Source organism: Sminthopsis crassicaudata, chromosome 2 (assembly GCF_048593235.1).
Source record: "Sminthopsis crassicaudata isolate SCR6 chromosome 2, ASM4859323v1, whole genome shotgun sequence".
Classification (NCBI taxonomy): Eukaryota; Metazoa; Chordata; class Mammalia; order Dasyuromorphia; family Dasyuridae; genus Sminthopsis; species Sminthopsis crassicaudata.
The window spans coordinates 612,448,914-612,472,698 of NC_133618.1; the positions used below are offsets into that span (position 1 = coordinate 612,448,914).

The 23,785-nt window shown below is 35.0% G+C and overlaps 1 protein-coding gene across 2 annotated transcripts in view; it reads right to left on the bottom strand.

Moving 5' to 3' along the window:
* Positions 1–340: 340 nt before the first annotated feature.
* GOT1 (glutamic-oxaloacetic transaminase 1) overlaps positions 341–23,785 on the bottom strand; it is a 29,594-nt gene continuing 6,149 nt past the window's right edge. The window contains exons 2-9 of one of the 2 annotated variants that reach the window (XM_074296038.1): positions 17,315–17,496; positions 15,364–15,487; positions 14,827–14,939; positions 14,429–14,533; positions 13,619–13,769; positions 13,328–13,493; positions 11,829–11,971; positions 341–935 (exon numbers count right to left, since the gene is read on the bottom strand). In XM_074296038.1, coding sequence (XP_074152139.1) covers positions 796–935; positions 11,829–11,971; positions 13,328–13,493; positions 13,619–13,769; positions 14,429–14,533; positions 14,827–14,939; positions 15,364–15,487; positions 17,315–17,496 — 1,124 coding nt within the window. In that variant the 3' untranslated portion in view covers positions 341–795. Of the gene's footprint in view, positions 976–11,790; positions 11,972–13,327; positions 13,494–13,618; positions 13,770–14,428; positions 14,534–14,826; positions 14,940–15,363; positions 15,488–17,314; positions 17,497–23,785 lie in introns of both variants that reach the window. The other variant, XM_074296039.1, reaches the window with a different exon arrangement.

A 23,785-nucleotide genomic window follows, 5' to 3' on the forward strand; every position in this document is an offset into this window, starting at 1 on the left:
AAGTGGTGCCAGAGTTTCTAGGAGAAACACATGAACTTTGGTTCCCTTCTCTAGATAAATGGAAGACATAAAGGCAGAGCATTTCTTTTGATTTCAGTACCTTAATTTACATGCAAAAATCATACTTGTATCAGTCGAAATTCACAGGGGCTAACATGGTTTGTTGTATTATATGCCTTTATGAGTAGGGTTTTGACTAGGCTTAAGGATGTGGCAGAACTCTGAGACAAAGGGGAGAAACATTCCTTTGATTTTGGAAAACCACCAAGGAGTCAAAACTTAGAGCACAGAAATAACCAAGGAAAAGAAACAGAAAGAAACCCTATGCAGAGATAAAAGGTTGTTTGTTTGTTTGTTTTAATGGCATTGCCAATGGCTACAATCACACAGCTTTTCTGCTGACTTGATCTTTGGGGTTAGGTTTTTGCTCCAAGAATAAATGACTTGATATAATCTATTCTTTACAACAATCACACAGAAGCAAATAAACCATGAACACACTGATTGGAGAAGGGTGGGTCAACATGCTTCACTCACATAATGATCACAATATGGGTTTTTCTTCTTTTTTTCCTTTAAATCAAAAATGTTCATATTGCATGGCTCTCCAAAAGAGCCCTAATCCTGGGCAATCTCAAATCATGTCAACTCCAAACACTGGTATCCCACCAATGTAGTCATTCCAGTCCTTTGATTGTCACTATTACACTATATAGATAATGGATTTGTGCAAGCAGGGGCTACACACATATGATAGACAGCAGCTTTGGTGTTGCTGGTTGGGTGGGTGCTTCTTCACTGGACTTTAGTGACAGCTTCATGGATGGAGGTAGCCACATAATCCAGATTCTTTGTAGTCAAGCCACACATGTTGATCCGGCCACTTGGCAGTAGATAGATGTGCTTTTCATTGATCAAATATTCCACTTGCTTCGCTATTGAAAAGACAAAAGTCAATGGTTAAAACAGGATGGACTGGGTTCACAAAAGAAGCTGAGTATTTAGGAAATTTTCACTTTTCCTACTTCATCTCCCTAGAAGAGATACCAAATGACAAAAGAGATATTCTAATTCAACTTTTATAGGAAAAAATAAAAGCTTGGTCTCTGAAGAAGTAGCCTTTTGCAAATTTTTAACTCCCAGGTGTAAGGATCCTTTAAATGGGTGGCCACAGAGCAACAGGAGATTTGAGTGGTCCAGAAGTAATCTCTGTGGATATAGGACTGCCCTAGGGGTGGGATCCTGGCCATATTGAGATAGCTTTGTAATGGTTGAAGGCTCTCTCACTGGTTGGCTGTGTGTGTGACCTCACAGGCCCTTTATAAGCCCACTGCAGGCATCAAGTCGCTCTCTTTAACCTGGCTCTCTAACCTGAGGTAGCCAAGCCAAGCTGATGGATAGCCGAAAGAGGTAAGGAGTTTGATAGTGAACACGTGGATCTTCAGACCAGGTGTTCACTAAGTAGTTAACAAGTCAGGGCATTATGTGAGTGGTTATAATAAAGGCTTTTAAGTTTACACATGGCTGTTCTTGAGCTCGCTATCACTAGTTATTAAACTACAATTCAAGAAATCTTGGCCAGAGACCTTTGAAGGCCTCAGAGGAAACGAGCTGGGTAGAGTTGACACTACAAAGGTCAGTGGTCAAAGGTACTCTGTTGGGCCTAAGAACAAGGACAGACTGGTAATAGTAACTGCTAGGAGGGCATGTTATACCCAGGAAACTCTATATTACTAAAAGATACCATAGGCAATAAATAGTTTTATGACAAGAAATTTTTACAATAAATTCTGATAAATGCCTTAATTCAAGATATGGAAGGAACTGAGTCAAATTTATAGTTGATCAAGATCAAGGGATATATAAACAGGCAGTTATCAGAAGAAATCAAAGCTATTTGGTTATGTGAAAAAACTGCTCTAAATCATTGATTAAATAAATGCAAATTAAAATAACTCTGAGGAATCGCCTCCCAGAAAGGATAAATGCTGAAGGAGAAAATAGGTACACTAAAGAATTGTTTGGTAGAATTACAAATCAGTACATTTTAGAAAACAACTTAGAACTGTATGCATATTATTTGATCCACTAATACTAGATCTGTATCCCAAAGAGATCAAACAGGAAAGGGCAAATGTATACAAAAGTTTATAGAAGAGTTTTTTATGATGACAAAGAATTGGAGATTGAGGGGATACCCATCAATTGCAGAATAGCCAAATAAGTTGTAGTCTCTAATTGGGAAGGAATATTATTATTTTATGAGAAATGACAAGGGGTTGGTTTCAGAAAAACCAAGGAAGAAGACCTATAGGAACTGATGCCAAATGAAGTGAACAGAGAAGAACAGTACACATAATAATAGCAACATTGTAATGATGACTGACTGTGGAAAAACTAAGCTACTCTGAAATACAATGATTCAAGACAAAACAGTATACACAATAATAGCAACATTGTAATGATGACTGACTGTGGAAAAACTAAGTTGCTCTGAAATGATTCAAGACAATCAAGAAGGACTTGGGATGAAAATTGCTATCCACTTCATAGGGATGAACTTTTAAGTGTAAACTCAAAAGTCCAAAAAGTTATAATTTTTTTCATTTTCTTCTTCTTGCTTTTTTGTTTTAGTTGATATGGCTAATATAAAAATGTAATTTGCATGATTTCATATGTATCATGGGTATCAAATTCCTTGCCTTCTTAGTGGTGAGGGAGAGTGGTAGAAGAAAACTTGAAACAAACAAACAAAAAAAAAAAAATTAAGTGATTTAAAATGTACTTTTTTGGGGGTATGAAGGTACAAAATTAAAAAAAATGGCTGCCCTCCCAGCTTACATTCTACTGTATTCCTCTCTATTGGAGGAGTAAGAGTACTTCAAACAGATTCTTTAGTGTAAGTTTCTAGTAACCAGGGACTGTGAATTGTACATAATTGCATCTACCATTTATTCAATAAATATTCATTGAAATCACTATTTGTAATGAAGCATGTTATATGCTGTGGTGAAAGAATAAGCTATGTCCATGTATGAATGGAACTTACCATCTAGCAGAGGAGATAAGACATATACACAAAAACCTAACACTTGTTAGAATGTGACCATTCAATAATATGCAAATGTTTTTGTACTCATACATAAAGACACTCAGTTTCAATGACATTTTTAAAAATGTACTATGTGCCTACTATATTTGTAAATAACAATGTACCAGGCAGTAGAGAAAATATAAAGATGAAATAAAACATAGTTTTTTTTTTTTTTTAAATTATTAACCCTCAGTATTAACCCTCTAGTAAAGATTTTCCTAAGAGAAACTTTATTTTGAGGCTATCTCTCCTATCATCTCAATCAGGAAACAACTAGCTCCTTGAAGCCAAGGTCTACTTTATTTTTTGTTTAATAAAAACTTGTTGAAATGGACACTAGGAGTAATTCCCAGAAGCAAGATGAGAGGTGGTGGAGTGGTACAATGAAAGGAACAATAGATTTGGAGTCAGAGGACACAGATTCTTTCCTTCTTACTACTTGAGTGACCTGTGATCCTGAAAAGGTAATTTAACCAGTTTGGGATTGAAAAATGAGGAAGATGGAAAAGATGAGTTTTAGGGTGGCATCTAGCTCTAAATCTATGATGTGACTTACAAGCATCCTTTATCTTTCAATGAATAGCTCCACCTGGCCCTCTCTTCCCTCCCTACACCTATCTCAAAAGACATTGTAGTCTCTGGGTATATATGGCTTTAGCATTATGCCCAAAGGGTTAATATGATTTTACAGCCCTCTAAAATGGCAGTCTCTAAATGTTTTTGATTGTGTCTTATAAGTAATATTTTTTTTTCTTGGTGAATATGCTAAATGTAGGGAATGGAGGCTTTCTCAGTGGCACTTGCTCTGGGCCAGCTCAGCAAACTGCTACTACTGTTCCTATAGGTTTCAATCAGGGTTAGATTAAAGTTGTCTTAAGGGAACAATCTCCAGTTAAAAAGTAAGGAGTTTTTAAGGCAGGAGTTGAGTTGTTGGGTGTTGGTTATAATTAATGAAGGGTAGGTGAGATTGTGTTGAATACAAGCCCTAAGACTAGCTAGCATAAAAAGGGTAGGATGGGACTCATCTTCTTAATCTTTTGAAATATGTCACAGATCTCATTGAATGAAAAACTGGCCAGTTTTACCGAGCTAAAAGGATCAATGTTTCTGTCATTTCCCTGTCATTTTCTTTTCCTCATTCCCCTGGGTAAGGGACCACAGAAGTTTAGAATTAGAAGAGACCAGGGCAACATGTATTCAAGGAAATCTTCATTATGTTACTGGGTTTTTTTTCTCTTCAATTACACATAAGAACAATTTTGACATTCATTTTTTAAAAACTTGAGATCCAAATTCTCTTCTTCTTTCCAATTTCCCTCACTGAGAAGGAAAACAATTCAATATAGGTTATATATAGGTGGAACTGCAAACCATGTTTTCATATTAACATGCTGTGAAAGAAAAAGAAAACACAAAAAATACTCAAGAAAAATAATGTTTTTAAAAGTATGCTTCAATTTGTATTCAAATACCATCCATTCATTCTTTGGGGATGGATAAAATTTTTCATCTAAAGTCCTTTAGGGTTGTCTTGGATCAACGTATTACTGAGAATTGCTAAGTCATTTACAACTGATCATCTTGCAATGTTGCTGTTACTTTGTACATAGTACTTTGTATTAGTTTCAGGTTTTTGTGAAAGCAGCCTGATCATTATTTCTTTTTTATTTAAAAAAATTTTTTTTTCATTTCTTTTTTTTTTCTTTTGCTGAGGCAATTGGGGTTAAGTAACTTCCCAGGGTTACACAGCTAGAAGTGCTAAGTGTGGGAGATCAGATTTGAACTAAAGTTCTCCTGACTTCAGGACTGGTGCTCTATTCACTGAGCCACCTAGCTTTACCCATTATTTCTTATAGTACAATAACAATCTATCACAATCACATATCACAATTTGTTAACTATCCCAATTGATGGGTATTACCTCAATTTCCTTTTTTTTTTTTTTTTTTTTTTTTTTTTTGCTACCAGAAAAGAGTTGCTTTATTTTTAGGTCCTTTCATTTTTAAAAAAATTTCTTTATGGATATAGATTTAGCAGTGGTATTGCTAAGTTAAAGGATATATATGGCTTTAGAACCTTTGGGGCTAGATTATAGACCTCTGGGCATAGTTTCAATACAGAATGGTTGGATCAGGTCATAACTCCACCAACAGAACAATAATATTTTCCCCTGTTACATCAAACATTTGTCATTTTTATTTTCCATCCTATTAGCCAATCTAATAATTATAAAGTAGTATCTTGCAATTGTTTTAATTTGCATTTCTTTAAATAGTGAGTTAGAGCATTTTTTTCATATAACAAATGGCTTCATCTGAAAATTGTTCTTATTTTTGGATCATTTATCAATTGGGAAATGGCTCTTTTTAAAAATTAATTCATTTTTCTATATTTAATAAGGCCTTTATCAAAGAAATTAATCACAAATTTTTTTTTTCAGTTAAGATTACTAATTGTATCCTATTTCCATACTTATTTGGATCTCTTTTCTTTCAATATGACCTTCCTCAAACATGTTTTCCCCCAATCTGCCCTCTCGTCTATTACCTTCTTTTCTCTTATACCAATACCCTTCCCCTCCTACTCTCCCATAGGGTAAGACAGATCTGCATATCCACTTGAATGTGAATCTTATACCCTCTCTGAGCCAATTCTGATGAGATTAAGGTTCATTCACTCCTTCTCATTTCCACTTTACTTCCATTTTCCCTTCCATTCTACCTTTCCCTTTGTCTTTTTCTCAGTGCATTTATCTCGCTCTTTAATTTTGTTTTTTGTTGGTTTTTTTAAAAGATATAATCCTTCATATTCAACTCACATTTGGGTCTTCTGTCTATATATAATCCTTCTAATTGCCCTAATAATGAGAAAGTTCTTATGAGTTACAAAAGTATCTTCTTAGGTAGGAATGTAAGTTTAGCCTTATTAAATTCTTTATGATTTCTCTTTACTGTTAAACCTTTTTTTATGTTTCTCTGGAGTCTTATATTTGTAAGCCAAATTTTCTGTTCATCTCTGTTCTTTTCATCCAGAATACCTAAAAATCCTTTCATTGAATATCCATTTTCCTCCCAAAAGAAGGCTTTTTAGATAGATGATTCTTGGTTGTAATTCTCCTTTGTCATCCAGAATATCATATTCCAAGTCCTACAATCCTTTAATGTACAAGATGCAAAACCTTGTGTTATTCTGACTGTGGCTCCACAATACTTGAACTCTTTCTTTCCAGCTGGTTGCAAATATTCTCTGCTTGATCTGGATCTCTGGAATTTGACTGTAATATTCCTGTATGTTTTCATTTTAAGATCTCTTTTCAAAAGTTATTTTGCTACTGAGGAGGAAAATATATTTAATTCTCAGTCATCTGAAGTCAGAGTTGACCATCACATTGTTAAAGAGTTCCTGCATCATTCATTGTTTTTTCCTTTACATAATCAGATTATCTGAGCAGATTATTTTCTTGGAATTATTTGTTCTTTATCAATTTATATGAGCTCATTTTAATTCTTTACATTCATTGTGTCATATAGAGCAATAATTTCATGACATTAAAATATAATGTATCTAGCCATTCCCACATAGATGAGTATCCACTTGTTTTTCCTAATTTTTTTTACAGCATAAAAAGGGCTGGTACAGTTGGGGGGGGGGGGCATGTATTATCCCTCCCAGATTTGTGTCAACTGAAAATTTGACAAGCACACCATTTAGCCTTTACCAAAGTCCCTGATAAAAACATTCAAAACCAGGAGACCAATTATGTATTCCTGGGATACTTCACTAGAGATCTGCCAAGCTGACACTGTATGGTCATTCAAGTAATTCTATTTCTACCTAAATGTTTTATTATTTAGTCCCAAAACCTTCTCTTTTCTACAAACAGAAAACAAAATAAGATATGAGAGACATTGTGGTCTAGTGCCAGAAAGGCCTAGGTTTGACTTGCCTCTGACATATGCTGGCTGTGTCATTGGCAAGTCACATAACTCGCCACTCACCACTCCCATATTTTAGGAAGCTCCCTAAGAGTCTAAATTGCAGAAAAGCTGACTCACTAGAAGTGGTTTCCTTTTTTAAAAAGTTCTCTATGTAAGTCACAAGTTTAGTCCCTATGATAGGAAATAGTTTATCAAATGCTTTGCTAAAAATTTGGATAAACTAATTACATACAGGTTTTTTTTGTTTTTGTTTTTTTCAGATTTATCAGTTAAGTAATCATGCTTTTAAAAAAAAAGATATAAAGTTTATTTGGCTTGGCTTGTTAAGTTCTTGATAAAAATCAGATAATAATAAAGTGTAATAATAAATGTTATGATGATGATCAAGTGACTGTGTAAACCAGCATCAATCTCCTCATTCTTCTGTCTTTAACTGCTCACAGAAGAGTTATACAGTCAGCAATCTTTGCACCCTATTTAAATCCATTTCATTTTAAGCCCTTCATTTAATTCCTATTTAATTTCCTATTTCTAACTCTCGCATAAGTTATTAAAGGCTCTTTCCATTTTGTTCCTCTCTTCATTCCATTTGTGAGTTCCAAACTACCTTATTTGTGGCCATACCCATAAAATTAGTGCTAAAGATAATACTTGTCTCAAGTATATAGGGAATTAAGACACAGAAGCAACACTATCATTCTCTAGTGGCCCTAAAAATATTCACAATATCCTTTACACTCACTATAAAAATCTCCACCTATTAATCAAAACAGGTCAGAAAATAATGCATTTACAAGTAATACATTTTCCTCCCATTTTAGAGGTACAGTGTTTCAATCACTCAGTTAAATAGGTTTTTATAAGACATAGGAACGTAGACACCAGTGTTTGGAAAATATACTTTGAAATTAAAAACAACTGACTTCCAAGTTAACTTTTGAAAAACAAAGCTATTTTTAAGGTGGAAATTGTCCCCCTTACATTTAGCTAATTCTGAAAAAGGACCAGTTATGCTTTGTCTTCCAGAAAATACAAGGGTGAGGTTTCTTCCATATTGTAACACATTCTAATAACAATGTTCTTCCATATTATATAAAACATAGTAGTTACAATGTAGTTAGCCAGCAAAGAGAACTGTATCAACAGCAGAGAACTACTAGGTCCTCTTTCCTAACAAGCTCCCCAAAACGTCTTAGGTTTTCCCAGAGCACTGAGATGTAGCCAGACATGAGCATGTCAAAACCAAAGAAGCCCCTTTATTAGAAAATTTATTATGATTGAACTGATTTTCCCATTTACTTAAATAGCTTCTTAATATCTTTTACAAGTTAGATTTAAGTTGGGTCCTAAATATTAAATATTAAAAAGGAATTCTGATAATTATATAAAAACTCTACAATCTAAAATAAGAAATTCAAAACACAGAAGCTATTTTATCATCAGTTCTGTGAGGCACTTAGATGGTACAGTGCCTTTAGAGCACTGGCCCTAAAATCAAACACAACACTTTTTAGTTGTGTGACCCTAGACAAGTCACTTAACCCCAATTGCCTTGTCCATGTATGAGTGTGAGTAAGAGTGAGAGAGCTGGAGCATCAGTTTTAAACTCATTAAGACAATGTCAGACTATCCATTTTCAGATAAAATACTTCCAGGGGCAGCTAGGTGGCACAGTGGATAGAGCACCAGCCCTGAATTCAAGAGGAACCGAGTTCAAATTTGGTCTCAGACACTTAACACTTCCGAGCTGTGTGACCCTGGGCAAGTCACTTAACCCCAGCCTCAAAAAAAAAAAAAAAAAGATAAAATACTTCCAATGGCTCCTTTGCTTTAGCCTGATGTATTTTTTTGATTTGCATTTGAAGAAATTTAATATTTTTGAGAGCACATTTCATAGGCCAGGAATTGCTAAAGACCTAATTTCTATACTCAGTAGCTATTTTAGGATAAAATACTTCCAGTGGCTCCTTTGCTTCACTTCAATGTATTTCGTGAAATTACATTTGAAGAAACCTATGTTTTCAAGGGTAAAATTCACAGGATATAGTTGTAGATGATCTGAAAAGAGGAGGCCTAATTTCTATACTCAATAACTGGCTTGACTAAAACATAGACAAATAAAGACATCAAAACAGAAGACTATAATATTCAGTCATTTATAAATTATGCAGTAAAATTAAAGTCCAGTAGAATTCCACTTATCCTTTTAACTATCATTAATATTCAAAGCAACATCCAGCCTCAAAATGTTCCCAAGAGCAAATCGGAACAAAAATGTTGAACAATATGGATGTCATTTTTTTATAGGTAGAAATATTTCCTTCAATGTCTTTAGCAAAAAATTTGTGAATTTTGACTTTTTTTTCTTTTATTTGTTAACTAGGAGTTAGGTACAAGTAAGAATAAAGATTTTTCCACTGATACTTTCTACTGCAATGGAAAGAATGCTGGCTCTAAAGTCAAGGGCCTGATTCAAATCCTGGTTCTGCAACTAAATTCTTGTGTGATCTTGGGTTCTTATTCTCCTTGACTACTTTAGTTTTCTTATTTACAAAATGAGAAGGTTGAACTCAAAGTTATTTTTTCAGTTCTAGATATAAGGCTCTATGATTCTTTAAAAAAAAAATGTGAAAAAAAATCACATCAAGTTTCTAAGTAATATCTGTTAAGTAATAATAGAAGGTAGTCTAATATAGAAAAATGGATTTTAATATTAACTTAATACATACTAAGCAAAATGACACTGTACCCTATAAGATAAAATTATTTGTAATTAGATGCAATTGCAATTTTTGGAAGAAAAAAGCTCAACTTTATTGATTTTAATATTTTTAGAAAGGTAAAAAATTATGGAATCTGCAAAATAATAATAAAAATTCTACCATGTTGTAAATACACATATTAATGAAATACTTACCTTTTTCTATCTCCCTAATTTTCAAATGAAAAGAAAATCCTAGAAATAGGTAACTATTATACTTAACAGATGCTTATATGAAGCATAAAAAAAATTATGATCACAAAGTACTTCCTGAGATCTATAAAAATAAAAATTTGTGCCTTTTTTAAAGATGTTTTCTCTGAATCTTTAAATTTAAGCATAATCCAGATAAGATTCCTCTTCTTTTGAATCCAGTATCTCCCAGTAACCTACCAAAACAGTTAGCTACACCCTCCCTCCCTTAGAAATGCTTATTACTTATAATAGAACTAAGATATATATGTTATCCTATGAAACACTTTCTACAAAATCTCATTTATCATTGTTTTTGGTTTTATTTTGAGAGGCAATTGGGGTTAAGTGACTTGCCCAGGGTGATAAATAGTCTTGTCAGCTAGTAGATAATAAAGTGTCTGAGGGCAGATTTGAACTGCTGACTCCAGGGCTTGATCTACTGCACTATCTAGCTGTCCCCAATCATTGTTATTACTTCTAAAAGGGTGGAATTTAATGCTAAGAAGAGATAATTGAAATAGTTTAACCACTTCTTTTTACATTTGCATGAGTTTGTCATCCAGGTGGCTTACCTGAAGTCACACAAGAAATATGTAGAAAAGCCAAAACTCTAATTTTAATCTTGTGACTCAAAGCCCAGTGCTCTTTCCACTATACCACTCTGCCCCCAATATTAATGGCTCCTGTTTTTAGTGTTTAAGGTTCATAAAGCACCCTTTTCACAACAATCAAAATATTCAAAATAAAGTAACTATCTTGAGAATTCAAACAAACAAACAAAAGAAAAGTTAAACTGATTTCCCAGGATTACAGAGGCCCAGTAAAGTACTAAAGAACTTGCCTAAGATCATATTTTTGGTAAGTGGAAAAAGTCTTCCCAATTCCCAAATTCAAATTTTTGGCCTCTAAGCCAAGTAAATATCAAGCTCTCCTTTTTCCCTTCTATGACTCATCATAATGGTCACACAAAAATCTCTAGGATTTAAAAAGATGTCTTCCCACATGCTAGTTGACAAAAAATCCACCTAATTGATTGTTACATTTTAAAGTGGTTAAGTCTTCCACATCTCAAAAGATTATTTTATAGAATCTCTCTGACTAATGAACCTCCATCATTTTTTCTCCAAAGAAATCTTATAGAGAATTGTAGTGAAAACATGATCAACATCCAAATATGTGTAAAATGATTGTAACCTATATGAGATTACTCTGCCTTGGGCAGGGGGGAAGGAGAGAAAATTTGGAATGCTGAAAACTATTTTTATATGTAATTTGAAAAATAAAATATTATTGAAAATTGCGGTGAAGCTTGAAGATAATGGGAAGCATGTACAAGGGTTCAGAAACATTAGACCTTGACCTGAAGTTAGAAAGAAGTAAAATCTGATGTCTCTCCTAACTTGCTTATATTCTGTTCCAAAGATATAGCTATTCCAAGTGGACATGGCTAAAAAAAGCCCAACCATCTGTCAGGGGCTAAGATAGCAACTCAGGCTATTAGAACCCTCAAGGGTCTCAGGGGATTTAAGCAGGAAACAATAAGAAAATCATACTTGTTTTACATCACTGACCTCTCCAGAGTTTTATACTGACTAACTGCCTTAACAGCTTAATTGATGACCAATTAAAGAGATGAATTATATGAAACTATGATAGAATAAATGACAAATCTGTGTAAGAAGAAATAGAAAGGAAATTGGAGAAGGTAGATAAAGAAAAGCAAGGAACAAAGCTGAACAAGGTTTTAACAGCTGCTTAGCAAAGTTTTCCCTATAAAGTCAATTTCAGAGCACAATAGTTACAAATAGACAGCCCAGAAGGAGGTTTGCCTTGGACTTACTAGTTAATCCTGTGAAACTGAACATTCCAATCTGTTCAGTGATGTGATTCCAGGTTCCTGGGGTGCCAAGAGCTTCAAGGCGCGATCTGAGTTCAGCTCTCATTAACAGAATCCGATCAGCCATTGTCTTAACATTTTCTTTCCTGTAAGAGTGGGAAATGAAGTAAACTATAAATGAATCCTTAATATTAATAACTATTAGTCTGGTTATTAGTTATTGACATAAAACAAAATCATCTAATTTATGTAATGAAATAAGTTATGTATAAACTTCCTGATCCTCTAATTCAGTTTAAACACTCCTACCAATTAAAAATTAGCTAGCAAACCTTAAAAGTAGCTGTAAAAATTTAGGTTGAGAGGACTGGCCTGCTTTGTAGTGAAAATAATGTATTAACTCATGCAGATCTAACAATGAGTTGAGGTTGAACTTGATTAAACAGAGACCATTGACAACTACTGACTCTATAAAATGGTTATAAGTATGTCTCACAAGTATTAGTAAATAATACTATAGTAATAGTAAATTTTATGGTTTAGTACTCTGGATTTCAGAGTGGTCACTAATCAAACTAAGAACTATTTGATCATTTAATTACTTTGAAAGAATTAATTATCATCATTCTCATGTGATAAAGCTAGATATTCTGATCCATAAAGGGTTTCTTCCTGACTTGTCACTCCATGAAGACAGAATGGATAGACCACATATAGCCCAAGAGAGTAAGTCAATGTTGCTACTAGGGGTAGTAGAATACCATGAGATTAGGATATTTTATTTTTCCATAAGTCAAGTCTATCTTTCAAAGTTCCTCCACAGCCAAATGTCTTATATTAAGTTTGTAGTACTATTTGAAGATAGTCCTGGCTCTAGTCTAGAAAGACCTGAATTCAAATCCAGCCTAAGACTATTGGCTGTAATAACAAGTCACTTAACCTTCTATTAGCTGTTATCTTTGCCAACAAAACCCTAAATGGGGTCCCAAAGAGAATAACAACAAGTATTTGACTTAGGTAATATCTTCACTTTAAAAAAAATTGATTACATATTTGTTTAAAATATATTCTATTTTGTATGTTTAATCAAAGAAGAAGAAAGTTGAGAAAAAATGTGTTTTGTAAAAAATGAAGCAGTAGGATACTCTATGCTTCTCTGGAATACTAGATTTTAGGATGAAAGGGAATTTGAGTTTTATTAGTCCATCCATCCCCCCCTGCTTTAGCTTCCTAAGAGATTCTCAGGTCCACAGAAATTCAAAAAGGCATAGTTCCTTGAAAACAAGGAACACATAAACATCTTATTGACCCTTACCCTGGACCAGGTACTTTAGTACCTTACATATACAACAGTAGGCAATAAATATTTGATAAAGGAATCTTTAATATTAATAACTGTCTGGTTATTAGTTATTGACATAAAACAAAATCATCTAATTTATGTAAGGAAATAGGTTAAGTATAAAGCTCCTAATCCTCTTATTTCTACCTGTGAACCTTACCACTCAGTAAAAAGCTCAGGGCTGGAAAGGGTAGTGGCCACTATCCGAGCTCCCTGAGCAGGAGGGTTGGACCACAAGACACGCACAATCTTCTCCATCTGGGAAAGGACACGCAGGACGTTATCAGCATCTTTCCCAACCACGGTCAGGTTTCCCACCCGCTCGTCTAAAGAGAAAGACATATATCACATCTAAGTCCAATGATCTTTTCCCCATATAAAGGCTTCCAACCCAGCCATTGTGTGATATGGGCCCAGTATGCTAAAGGAGTTTATTTCAGAGGGCACTCACTGTAAAGGCCGAAGTTCTTGGAGAAGGACTGAGCACAGAAGAGCTCAAAGCCCTCATTCACAAAATAGCGGACAGCCCAAGCATCCTTGTCTAGGTCCCCAGATGCAAAACCTTGGTAGGCTGAGTCGAAGAAAGGGAACAGAAATCGGCGCTGCAAGAAGAGAAGGAGAATTAGAGACGGAGAACCTTCCCTAGTCTTAATAAATCCATTCTCCTGCCACAACTGAAAACAACCTAACTTCTCAGAATGAATACCTTACAAGATAATTGTAAGTCATTGATTTCTTTCCCTAACTCCTATAGATACAACTTCTGCTTTCCTTCTCTGTTCATCTATGAGCAGAATAGCAAATTGGCACCCGGGAGCTGGACAAGGCCCATGGACAATGTGGGAGAGGGCCTTGTCATATGTGAGCCTATTCAGACCTAAGGATCATACCACCAAATATATATGGTAACATTAAAGGGGAAATCCTCTGTGCTCTGACAAGTGAATCTCTTCAGAGGGACTCCATTAAATAGTTTTTAGTCAGTACATTTTAACATTGTATTTGCTTTTAGCAGAAAATAATCCCAACTCTAAAATTAGTGAGCAAGGTACACCTTTCAAAATTGATTTTTAATGCCAACTGTACCACAACAGCAGGATTCTGAGAGCATTAATATGGATTTTTCTGAGACAGATGATTCTCTGAATTTACTCATACCTTTATGGTACCTATCAAGTGGTTTTTGGAATCATACTAGTACATGCATTTAAAAAGGTTGTGTCAACAGCATCATAGATAGATGTCTGAAAGTGCCAGTTACCTTCATGACAGAAGCAATCTTCTCCCATTGCTCTGGAGTTGGATCAGTGCCAGTGGGGTTATGTGCACAGGCATGAAGGACAAAGATAGAGAACTCTGGAGCATTCTGAGGAAAAACAATATGCATCAGTTCTGACTGGTAGCAACAGGAAATATCAGGAAGTAGAATCAGTACTGGCTTGGTAAGCCAATGAAGGCAATGAAAAAGCTGGATTTGTTCCATACATGTAATTAGGCACTATCTAAATTGAGAAAAATGGCCCAAGCCTTTCTTAACTCAAAGACACGATCCCTTTTTCCTCCTAGAAAATCTTCCCACAAGGCTCCCTGTAACTTTCTATTATGTAATAGATAGATGAAGGATAAGTGAATTAATAATTAAATGAATAAGTCCCTCACCTCCATATCTTGCAGCAGGCCTTTAAGGTCAAGCCCTCTCTTAGCTGCATCCCAGTAATGATATGTTCGGATGTCCACAAAGCCAGCAGCACCAAACACACCGTTGTGATTTTCTAAAATAAAAAGTAGTGTTTCACAAACATTGCTTACCATAAATCTAAAATTCCACAAGACAAAGAGACCTTTTCTTAGGGATTTTGAAGATTTCTTTCCTATTATAAGACTTCCTAGAACTGTAAAGGCCGAAGATATAAATTCTACTAGTCACATTACAACTGCAATTGTATTTTACTGTAATAGTGTGTCCTGCTACCAAGGTATCTGCGTGTCCAATATTCCAGTCTCACATTTTTACCATTTATTCTTACTTAAATCTGAAGTTTAGCATCAGATTACTCATACACATAACCTACAACACAAGTCATCAAGGTTTTGTTAATATTTTGTTAAGATTGATCAATAAATCAATAAAGAAATCAAAAAGATCATTTTTTCCTGTTCTCTCTTTTCATCTTTTCCTGACAGTGAAAAACTCACCCCAGGTTGGAGCAGACACATAGACAGGAGTGGATACATTGTTTGTTCCATTGTACCACCTGCGCAAGAACTCGGCTCCAATTCGAAGGGCACCTGTTCCTCCCAAAGCCTGCACACTTCCTATCTGAAATATAGAAAGATGATCATTGGTTGAAGATAGTTAAATTCTATTCATATTTTCCAGAGACTAAAAATCTCTATAGGATATTTCTCTGCTGCAGAATCTGAACCAAGGTTTAAAAATTTCTTAGAAACACATAAAATAATCTCAGCTTGTCAGATTAATCCATCTTTTAGTAATATGTCCCATTTTTCTAAACTAGTCTTATTTTTCAGACATTCTGACATCATATGTTATACTCATTCCTTCCCTTTGTTCAGCTTCATCTTCCCCTTAAGAGTTGCATCTTAAGTCACATCTACTTGAGTCACAGAAATTCAGTGAAACTAAAGGGTTTATAAGATTAGTTTCCATAATGAGCATCTTCACACATGTATACCCACATTTTCCTACTGATACTTGCAGCCTTGAGTTTTGAGGTAGCAGAATACCAATAACTTCTTAGCAGAAGAAGAAATAAAGCTCTTCTGCCTACTAGTAGCATATATCTAAGTCTGGCTTTATTAGGTAGATGAAAAACTACATCTACCTAATGTTTTAAGTTAATAAGCCTGAATCAGAATTTCTGCAAGGTAAATGTGTTTGATAATATATTAATCAGTTGTTAACAAGACAGGAATTGAAGATCCAAAGCTACTCTCCGATAGAGAAGTAGTCAAAGAATATGAATAAAGAGTTCTCAAAAATGCAAATTATTAACAATCACATGAAAGAATGCTCTAAACTACTACTAATAGAAGAAATACAAACAAAAACAATGATGAGGTTTTATGTATTCATAATTTATTATTATATCTATAATTTAATTATATTAGTTAATATCTAACAAATTGGCAAAGTTGACAAAAGAATCTTGAAGAGATTAAAGAAAGATTAATGCACTACTGGTTCATCTGTGAATTAGTACTAGCCTTTTGTAAAATAATTTGGAGTCGTGTGAAGAAAAGTGACTAAAATGTCTAAATTCTCCGACCTGGACCATGATCTGAAGGCATGACCCAATATATCAAAAACAAGACTTGAACTCTGATCTGCCTATTCTGTCTGGCTCTCTACCCACTATTGTGTTTCACCTCTTCAGATCTTGCCTATCCTCAAAAAGACCCTCAAATTCCACTTTTCCAATTTCTTTCACTTTGGAATTCTAATAATACAGTATCACACCAAATAGCAGACTTGTATTATCGTATGTACTATCTTCAGTAATCTTTCTAACAGGACCTTTATCTTACACTTTTCCTTTATTTTCTATAGTCCTTAATATTTGTTGTCATTCTGTTGTTTTCAGCCACCTCTGCCCCTGTGACTCTTGGCAAAGATACTGAAGTAGTTTGTCATTTCCTTCTGTAGCTCATTTCATAGAGGAAGAAATGAAGGCAAAGAGAGTTAAGTGACTTGCCCAACTGGTAAGGCCAGTTTGTGGCCAGATTTGAACCTAGAAAGCTTAGTCTTGACTCTACCACTTAGCTGCCTCTCAGTGCACAGCACAGTAAACATAAAATAATAACTCATCAGATCCTTGTTTTTTTAATTGCTACTTTCTAATGTGTTGGAATTAACTAGTTGATAGAATTGGATGATTGTAAAATTAAACCGAAGTAATGTGATCAAAGTTAGTTCATATTCATGTGCTAAAGAGCCAGAGGTATGTTTTCTAGAGGGATGTGTTTTCTAGAGAGTATCCTAAAATCATTTGTCTAGTTTTATCATTATAATCATATTGCTCTAAATCAAAGTTTATCACTGTCATTTGGTTTATTTCAAAGTATCATTTTGTGAATTTCCTCCACAAATATTTAAAGGAAAGATAATTCCTTACCCAGAACTTACCCGCTTCTCCTTGATGGCTGGGCTATCTTCCCCAAGAGCAATGTGGGAAGCATTGGTTCGGAATTCTGGCAGTCCCAAGATAGGTAAGTATTCATGGTTCAGAGAGTCATTTTTAGCAAGCTGAAGTTCTACCTTTCTCACTACCGGCAAAACCCAGGGCTGGCCCTCATCTGTGCGATATGCTGCAAGACAAAAAGGAGAATCTTCATAGAATCCTTCTTGAAGAAAGTTTGGCAAGACAAAGAGGCTTTTATCACCTCCTTCTCCAAAACAAAGAAAACCACTAATAAAATCCTATATTAACATGATTACCATAATGAAACTGTGTGCATTATACTGAGGCCATGGTGTCATTGCCATTGGATTTACTTCCTTGATGTTTCACTCTTACCATTATCAATTAGGGACTTCCCTCTGTATATTATCCTACTCTTCTTTTCCAGTTACCTTCTCCTTTCATCAAGTGATAGGAATCAGTGTTCTCAAACTGGGTCAAGTATGCCTAAGAAATTTGCCCATTAGGAAAAAATTTAGGCATCACATACTTTTTGCTCCTATATATGTATATGCGAACAGAGAAAGGAATAGAAGCAACATCTGATTTGTTATGCATTACTAGTTAATAAGCGAAGATAAATTAGGAATACACTCACATTTCACAAACAAGCAGCTATTTGCTATTGCCATCAACAGCTTTTTCAAATTCATATAGTCCAACTTGATCATGAACAGAAATCTTCTAGATATCCCTTAGAATACCTCAAACTAAAATGTGGGAAAAGAAAATTGTTTCCCGGGGCAGCCAGGTGGCACAGTGGATAGAGCACCAGCCCTGAAGTCAGGAGGACCTGAGTTCAAATTTGGTCTCAGACACAACACTTCCTGGCTGTGTGTCCCTGGGCAAGTCACTTAACCCCAATTGCCTTAAAAAAAAAAAAAAAAAAAAAAAAGAAAGAAAACTTTCCCTCTCCTCTCTTTCCCCCACCATCCCTTATCTTTTCTCCTGCTTTGCTAATTTTTTTAAACATCACTATTCTTCCAGGCATTAAACCTGGCAGCCTCAGAATCCTTCTCAATTCCTCTATCCCTCAAACCACCACATCCAAAAAGTTACTGTCAGATCAATTACGCCTACAAATATCTCTTGCATATGTCTCCTCAACTCAAGCAATCACTACCCTCATTTAGGCTTTCAAAATCTTTCATAAGGACTATTCTAATAGATTTTTAGTTGATCTCCCTATTTCCATTCTTTGTATCTCTATAATCTATCATACATATACCAGTAAAAATAATCTTATACTTCTCATTACCTCTAAGACAAAATGAATTCTTCAACATGACATATAAAATTCTTTAAAATATGCCAGTCTACACAATATATTACATCTCTTTTAACCTACCTTTCTATATTTCACATTACTCTCCTTCATCCATTCTTTGTTCTAACTAAACTAGCCTATTTGCTGTTCCCATCTTCCACCTCCATGCATTTGAACAGGCTGTCCCTCATGCCAAAAAATGTATTCCCTCTTTTAATCCCCAACTTCCCCTAAAGCTCAATTCAAGTTTTTCCTCTTAGGAAGTATTCAGCAAACCTAATTCCACCTGAGCACTGGCCAAACTCTGGTAACTTCAAGAATTCATACTATTCATTCCCACCTACCCCCTTTGCATGTATTCCCAGGTTGAGGCAAGTCAATGTCTTAAGAAAAATTTTTTCTGGTTTGGCTTTCTTACTGCCATTTGCCTAAAGCAGCAGATCATATTACTAGCTAGAGCCTGCAGAATGTAGTTGAGACCTCAAATTTGAGCTCAAATGATTAAATGGGTAGGGATAAGAGAATTTCTGGACTATTTTATTACCTCTATTTAATTAAGATGAGGCACACCAAGTAACTACAGCTCCAGTGTCAATAGCCCAATTGTAATTTTATCCCCAACATTTATTACTTTTCATAATTTTACCTGATACAGATCTTCCCTTTCTTCTATTTGTTCTTTGATGTGTAAATCTTTGCCTTCTCCTTCCGTCCTAGACAAAATTCCACGGTATCCATGAAACAGCTGTTCTTGGCCCAATCTTATATGTTCTAGCTTCTTGCAAAATTGATGTATTATCAGTAAATGTTTGGTTTGTATATGTATTTTATATACCTATGTACATGGGTCATATAAAAATTTCTCAAGGGGAAAAGGGATCACAAATAGAAAAACTTCAAAAAGCCTGTTCTGTATCATGAACCTATACTGTGAGCAAATAAATCAATTCTTCAAAATATAACTGTGTTGATGAGCATTATTAGCAGGAATTCAATCAACTAATAGTTTTAGAATTTTTATGTCTTTGGGCAGCAAATAGTCCTTAAAGCTGACATAACAAAAGAGAATTGTAGGAAAAGAGATGTGAACTCCAATTTCTCATCCAACCTGCAAAGGATTAATCAGTATAGTACCAATTTCTCTAATCCTAAAAAACCATATATAAATGATGTTCACCAAACACCTAAGAAATTAACCAAGATCAAAAGACTTAGAGGGCATTAAAAGCAAGTAAAGTCAGACAAATGTATGAAGGATAAGCAGAGGTATGTAAGGTACTGGAGTGACAAAGCAAATTCCTCCCAGCCTTCAAGGGTCTTATATAAAAGGAAGTCTACAAGTACGCAGTTAAGTATTCAAGTACCCTAGGGAATATCTGGAAGAGAGAAAACATTATTGGAAATTGGATGAGGGGCACTTCTGAGCGCAGAAGGCAGCTTTAGAGGGAAATGACTTCTGTAATGTGATGAAAAGGAAGGGTATATTACAACTAGTAACACTAAATGATGTTAGAAAGACAGATTGTGAGCTGCCTTAAATGAGTCTGAATTTTATTGCATTAGTTATCAGTAAACAAGTATTTAATAAAGACCTACTATGTACCAGATATTGTGGAAGCTACCAACAAGAATATTGTTGGGGTGTTTTCCAGATTTTATCTTTTCATTTTTCCTCAATACGATTTTATTTTTCCAAATGCATAAAGATAGTTTCCAACATTCATTTTTGTAATATTATGTGTTCTAGATTTTTCTCCCTCCTCTCCTTATCTCCCTTCCCTCTCCCCAAAACAACAAAGCAATCTGATGCAGATTAAACGTGCGTAATTCTTTTAAACATTTTCATATTTGTCATGCTGTACAGATAAAATCAGACCAAAAGGGGAAAAACAAGAAATAAAAAGCAAACAAAAAAAGGTAAAAAAAAAAAAATAGTATTCTTTGATGCACATTCAGTCTCTATAATACTCTCTGGATGCAGAAGGTATTTTCCATCCCAAGTCTACTGGAATTGACAGGAATATTATTAACATCAAATGTAACATTAACTTCTCTGTCAAAAAGCCATACTGACACAGTAAGAAAACCCTTCCCTCTGAACAAACTAAGCAATGGCAGATTTTAGTAATGTCATTTATTCTCAATTGGGTAGGACAAAACTCCACTCTGCTGTAAACAAAAGCAGCTCCAGCTGCCAAAGGAACTTTTGAAGTTATAGCCTTGTGGAGATTTATAGCTATTTGTCCTTCACTCTGAAGAGGACCTGAAGGAGGTAATGCTATGATGTGCAAGTTAATTAGATTTAAGGGAGAGAAGCTGTGCAAGGTCACTTGCCTCACTTTCCCCTCTTGAGCCATCCTGAGTCCAGTGGCCAGCTATACTGGAGATGACAGGTCTCAAGTTTGACTGAGGCCGCAGCCATTCAGTGACTAAAATTAGGTAGCAACATTGGCAAAGAATCTGTACTTTCACCTAGTGAAAAAATAATAATAATTACAGCAATCTAAATAAAGAAAGAAATCCAGGAGGAGATGAACCTCAGGGTTTCTGGCCAAAGGATAAATGACTGCTATTTCCATTCAATCTGAGTCAATCAAGGCCCAAATAATGACCAAATGGGGCTTGGCCTGGGACCTATAGGTGACCAATCAGACAATGAAGATGAAAAAAAAAACCCAGAATGAAATGGGTTTCCTTGTCAGGAATTGTTGAGGAAGACTGGAGGTCTCATAATTAGGCCTCACTATTTAATATGACCTCCTTCTGTGCTTTCCTCCTAAAAGTATAAAAATCTTGTTTTCTAAGTTTTCTGATCAGACAACCACCTAGTCAGATTTGGGCTGAAGGCTTCCAACCCTACTATCTCAATTAAAAACACATGGTTCCTCCATTTATGAGTTTGATTTATTTCAGGACTTGATACCACTCAATATTTCAATATTCCAGGTGTGAGGTGATAAAGACCTGAACTAGAGTAGGGTGGATATAAATGGAGAAAAGGGAATAGACATGAGTCTTTGGGCAGGCAGACCCAACAGGATTATGAATTGATGGTTAGTAATGAGTGTATTATCATTGCAAATGGTAGGTAGGCTTTCTGTGGATACCTTCAAGGGCTGAAGGGACCACAATCAAAAAACTCCTCATCCACTGAAGGATGGATGGAGAAAGACTTCTTCCAGATTTTGCCATTCAAGTCCTCAAATGTTGGGTACTCTTGTTAAACTCTAGATGGAAAAGTTGATCAAGAAAACTGAGAGCTAATTATATTTCCATGAGATGTACTGAGTAATGCTCCTGATTTTTGACATTGTCAGTGTTTTAACAAACACTGCAAATACTCAGATGGATCCCTAGTCTCAGCAATGAGGGTAATTCTTTTGAGCCTCAAAAGACCTGTGCAATTCTAGATCCAGCATGTCCTCTTAGTTTTCCTTGATATTTTGAGGATATTATTTAGGTAATAAAAAAAGTCTTTTTGTGTGAGGATATTATCCAAACACAAAGAGGTCCATTGGTTATCCTTGCTCTTACCAGCCCTCAATTCCAATTTTCAGAAAAGAATTGCTACCTTCTGGGGGTGGACAAATACAGAGCAAACAGTTTAGAAGGAGAATAACCAATATTATTGGCCATACATACACAGTTAGCATCTGCAAGAATTAATAATGAACAAAACCCTTTGACATAAACTCTCCAAAAAAGCATTAATTATTCAGTTATCCAAGGCTTCATTTCTACAAACATTTATGATCTTGCTGCATTTTCTCATATTGGTCTTTGAATATTTGTTAATTTTAATGACCAACATTTATTTTGTTATCTTTACCTTAGGGCAAAATCATACTTATTACTTTACTTTCCAGAATAGTTTGTGACACTTATGATTTACAGAATCCAGGAAAGTGTCTTCAAGTTGGATGAGAGCTAGGATTTCTTCTGGAGCATCCCTAACCAATGGTTCTCTAGCTGCTACTTTTATATCCTTAAAGAAAATAGGTCATTACCTCAAATGGTGAAGTGTGATAGAAAGAATTGTGTCAAAAGATCACAGAACTAGAGCTAGAAGGGATCTCAAAGGTCATCTAGTCCAATCCCTCATGTTTGACCACAAGTCCAGCACACTTTCTAGTGCACCAAGATGTCTCTAATATTTAGGAGATTTTCACACTACCTACTACTTATGTGGCCTTGAATAAATCATTTAAATTTTGAAGTCAGTTTCCTCATTTGTAAAAATGAAGGGGTTGAATTAGATAACCTCTAAGGTTCCTCCTTGAGCAGTTAGCTATCACAGTGGAGTCAGGAAAACATCTTCCAGAATTCAAATGTGGCCTTAGCACTTACTTGCTCCAAGATACTAGTCAAGACACTTAACTCCATTTACCTCAATTGTTCATCTGTGAAATGAGCTGAGAAAGGAATGGAAAACCGCTCTATCTTGGCCAAGAAAAAGGGTCATGAAGAGTTGGACAAAAGTGGAATAACAAGGTTCCTTCTAGTCCCAAGGCTCTATGAAGTTGCTTATTGTACTGTTAAGACCATGTAATTTTAAGAAAAAATTCTTTCAAATGCAATTTGAAAATGTCTCTCTATAATTTCTATCCTTAATTTACATACACAGCAATATACATCACCCTCTTCTGTGTGATCACCCTAATAAGTAAAAACTAGTTGTTCTGTGTTCCATCCTCTTCTCTACTCAGATACCTCTTTAATGATCCAAACTTCCACCTCCTCTGCATTAACAATATCACTCTTTAAGTATGGCTCCCAAATGTGAGCACAATGCTCCAGAATGGGCACTAAGCAGCATGGAAGACAATGGGACTGTTTTTGTTAATGGAGCCTAAGATTGCATTAGTTTTTCTAGTAGATGCTTCATAGTCTGAGTCACCTTAAGCTGATCAAATAAAACTCTCAAATCTTTTTCAATACTCATGTATGTCCCACCCTATATTTACATAAAAAAGACTTTTTTTTAATTACCTAATAAAGTCTCTTGTACTTATCCATATTGAATGTTAATAAATTCAACCCAAGTCAGAATTTCAGCCTGTTGGACTACTTTAAATCATTTTACTATCTATCCAATTAGGTCTCCTTTCCAGTTCTGTCAGTTATAAGCATCCAAATTATTGATTAAAAT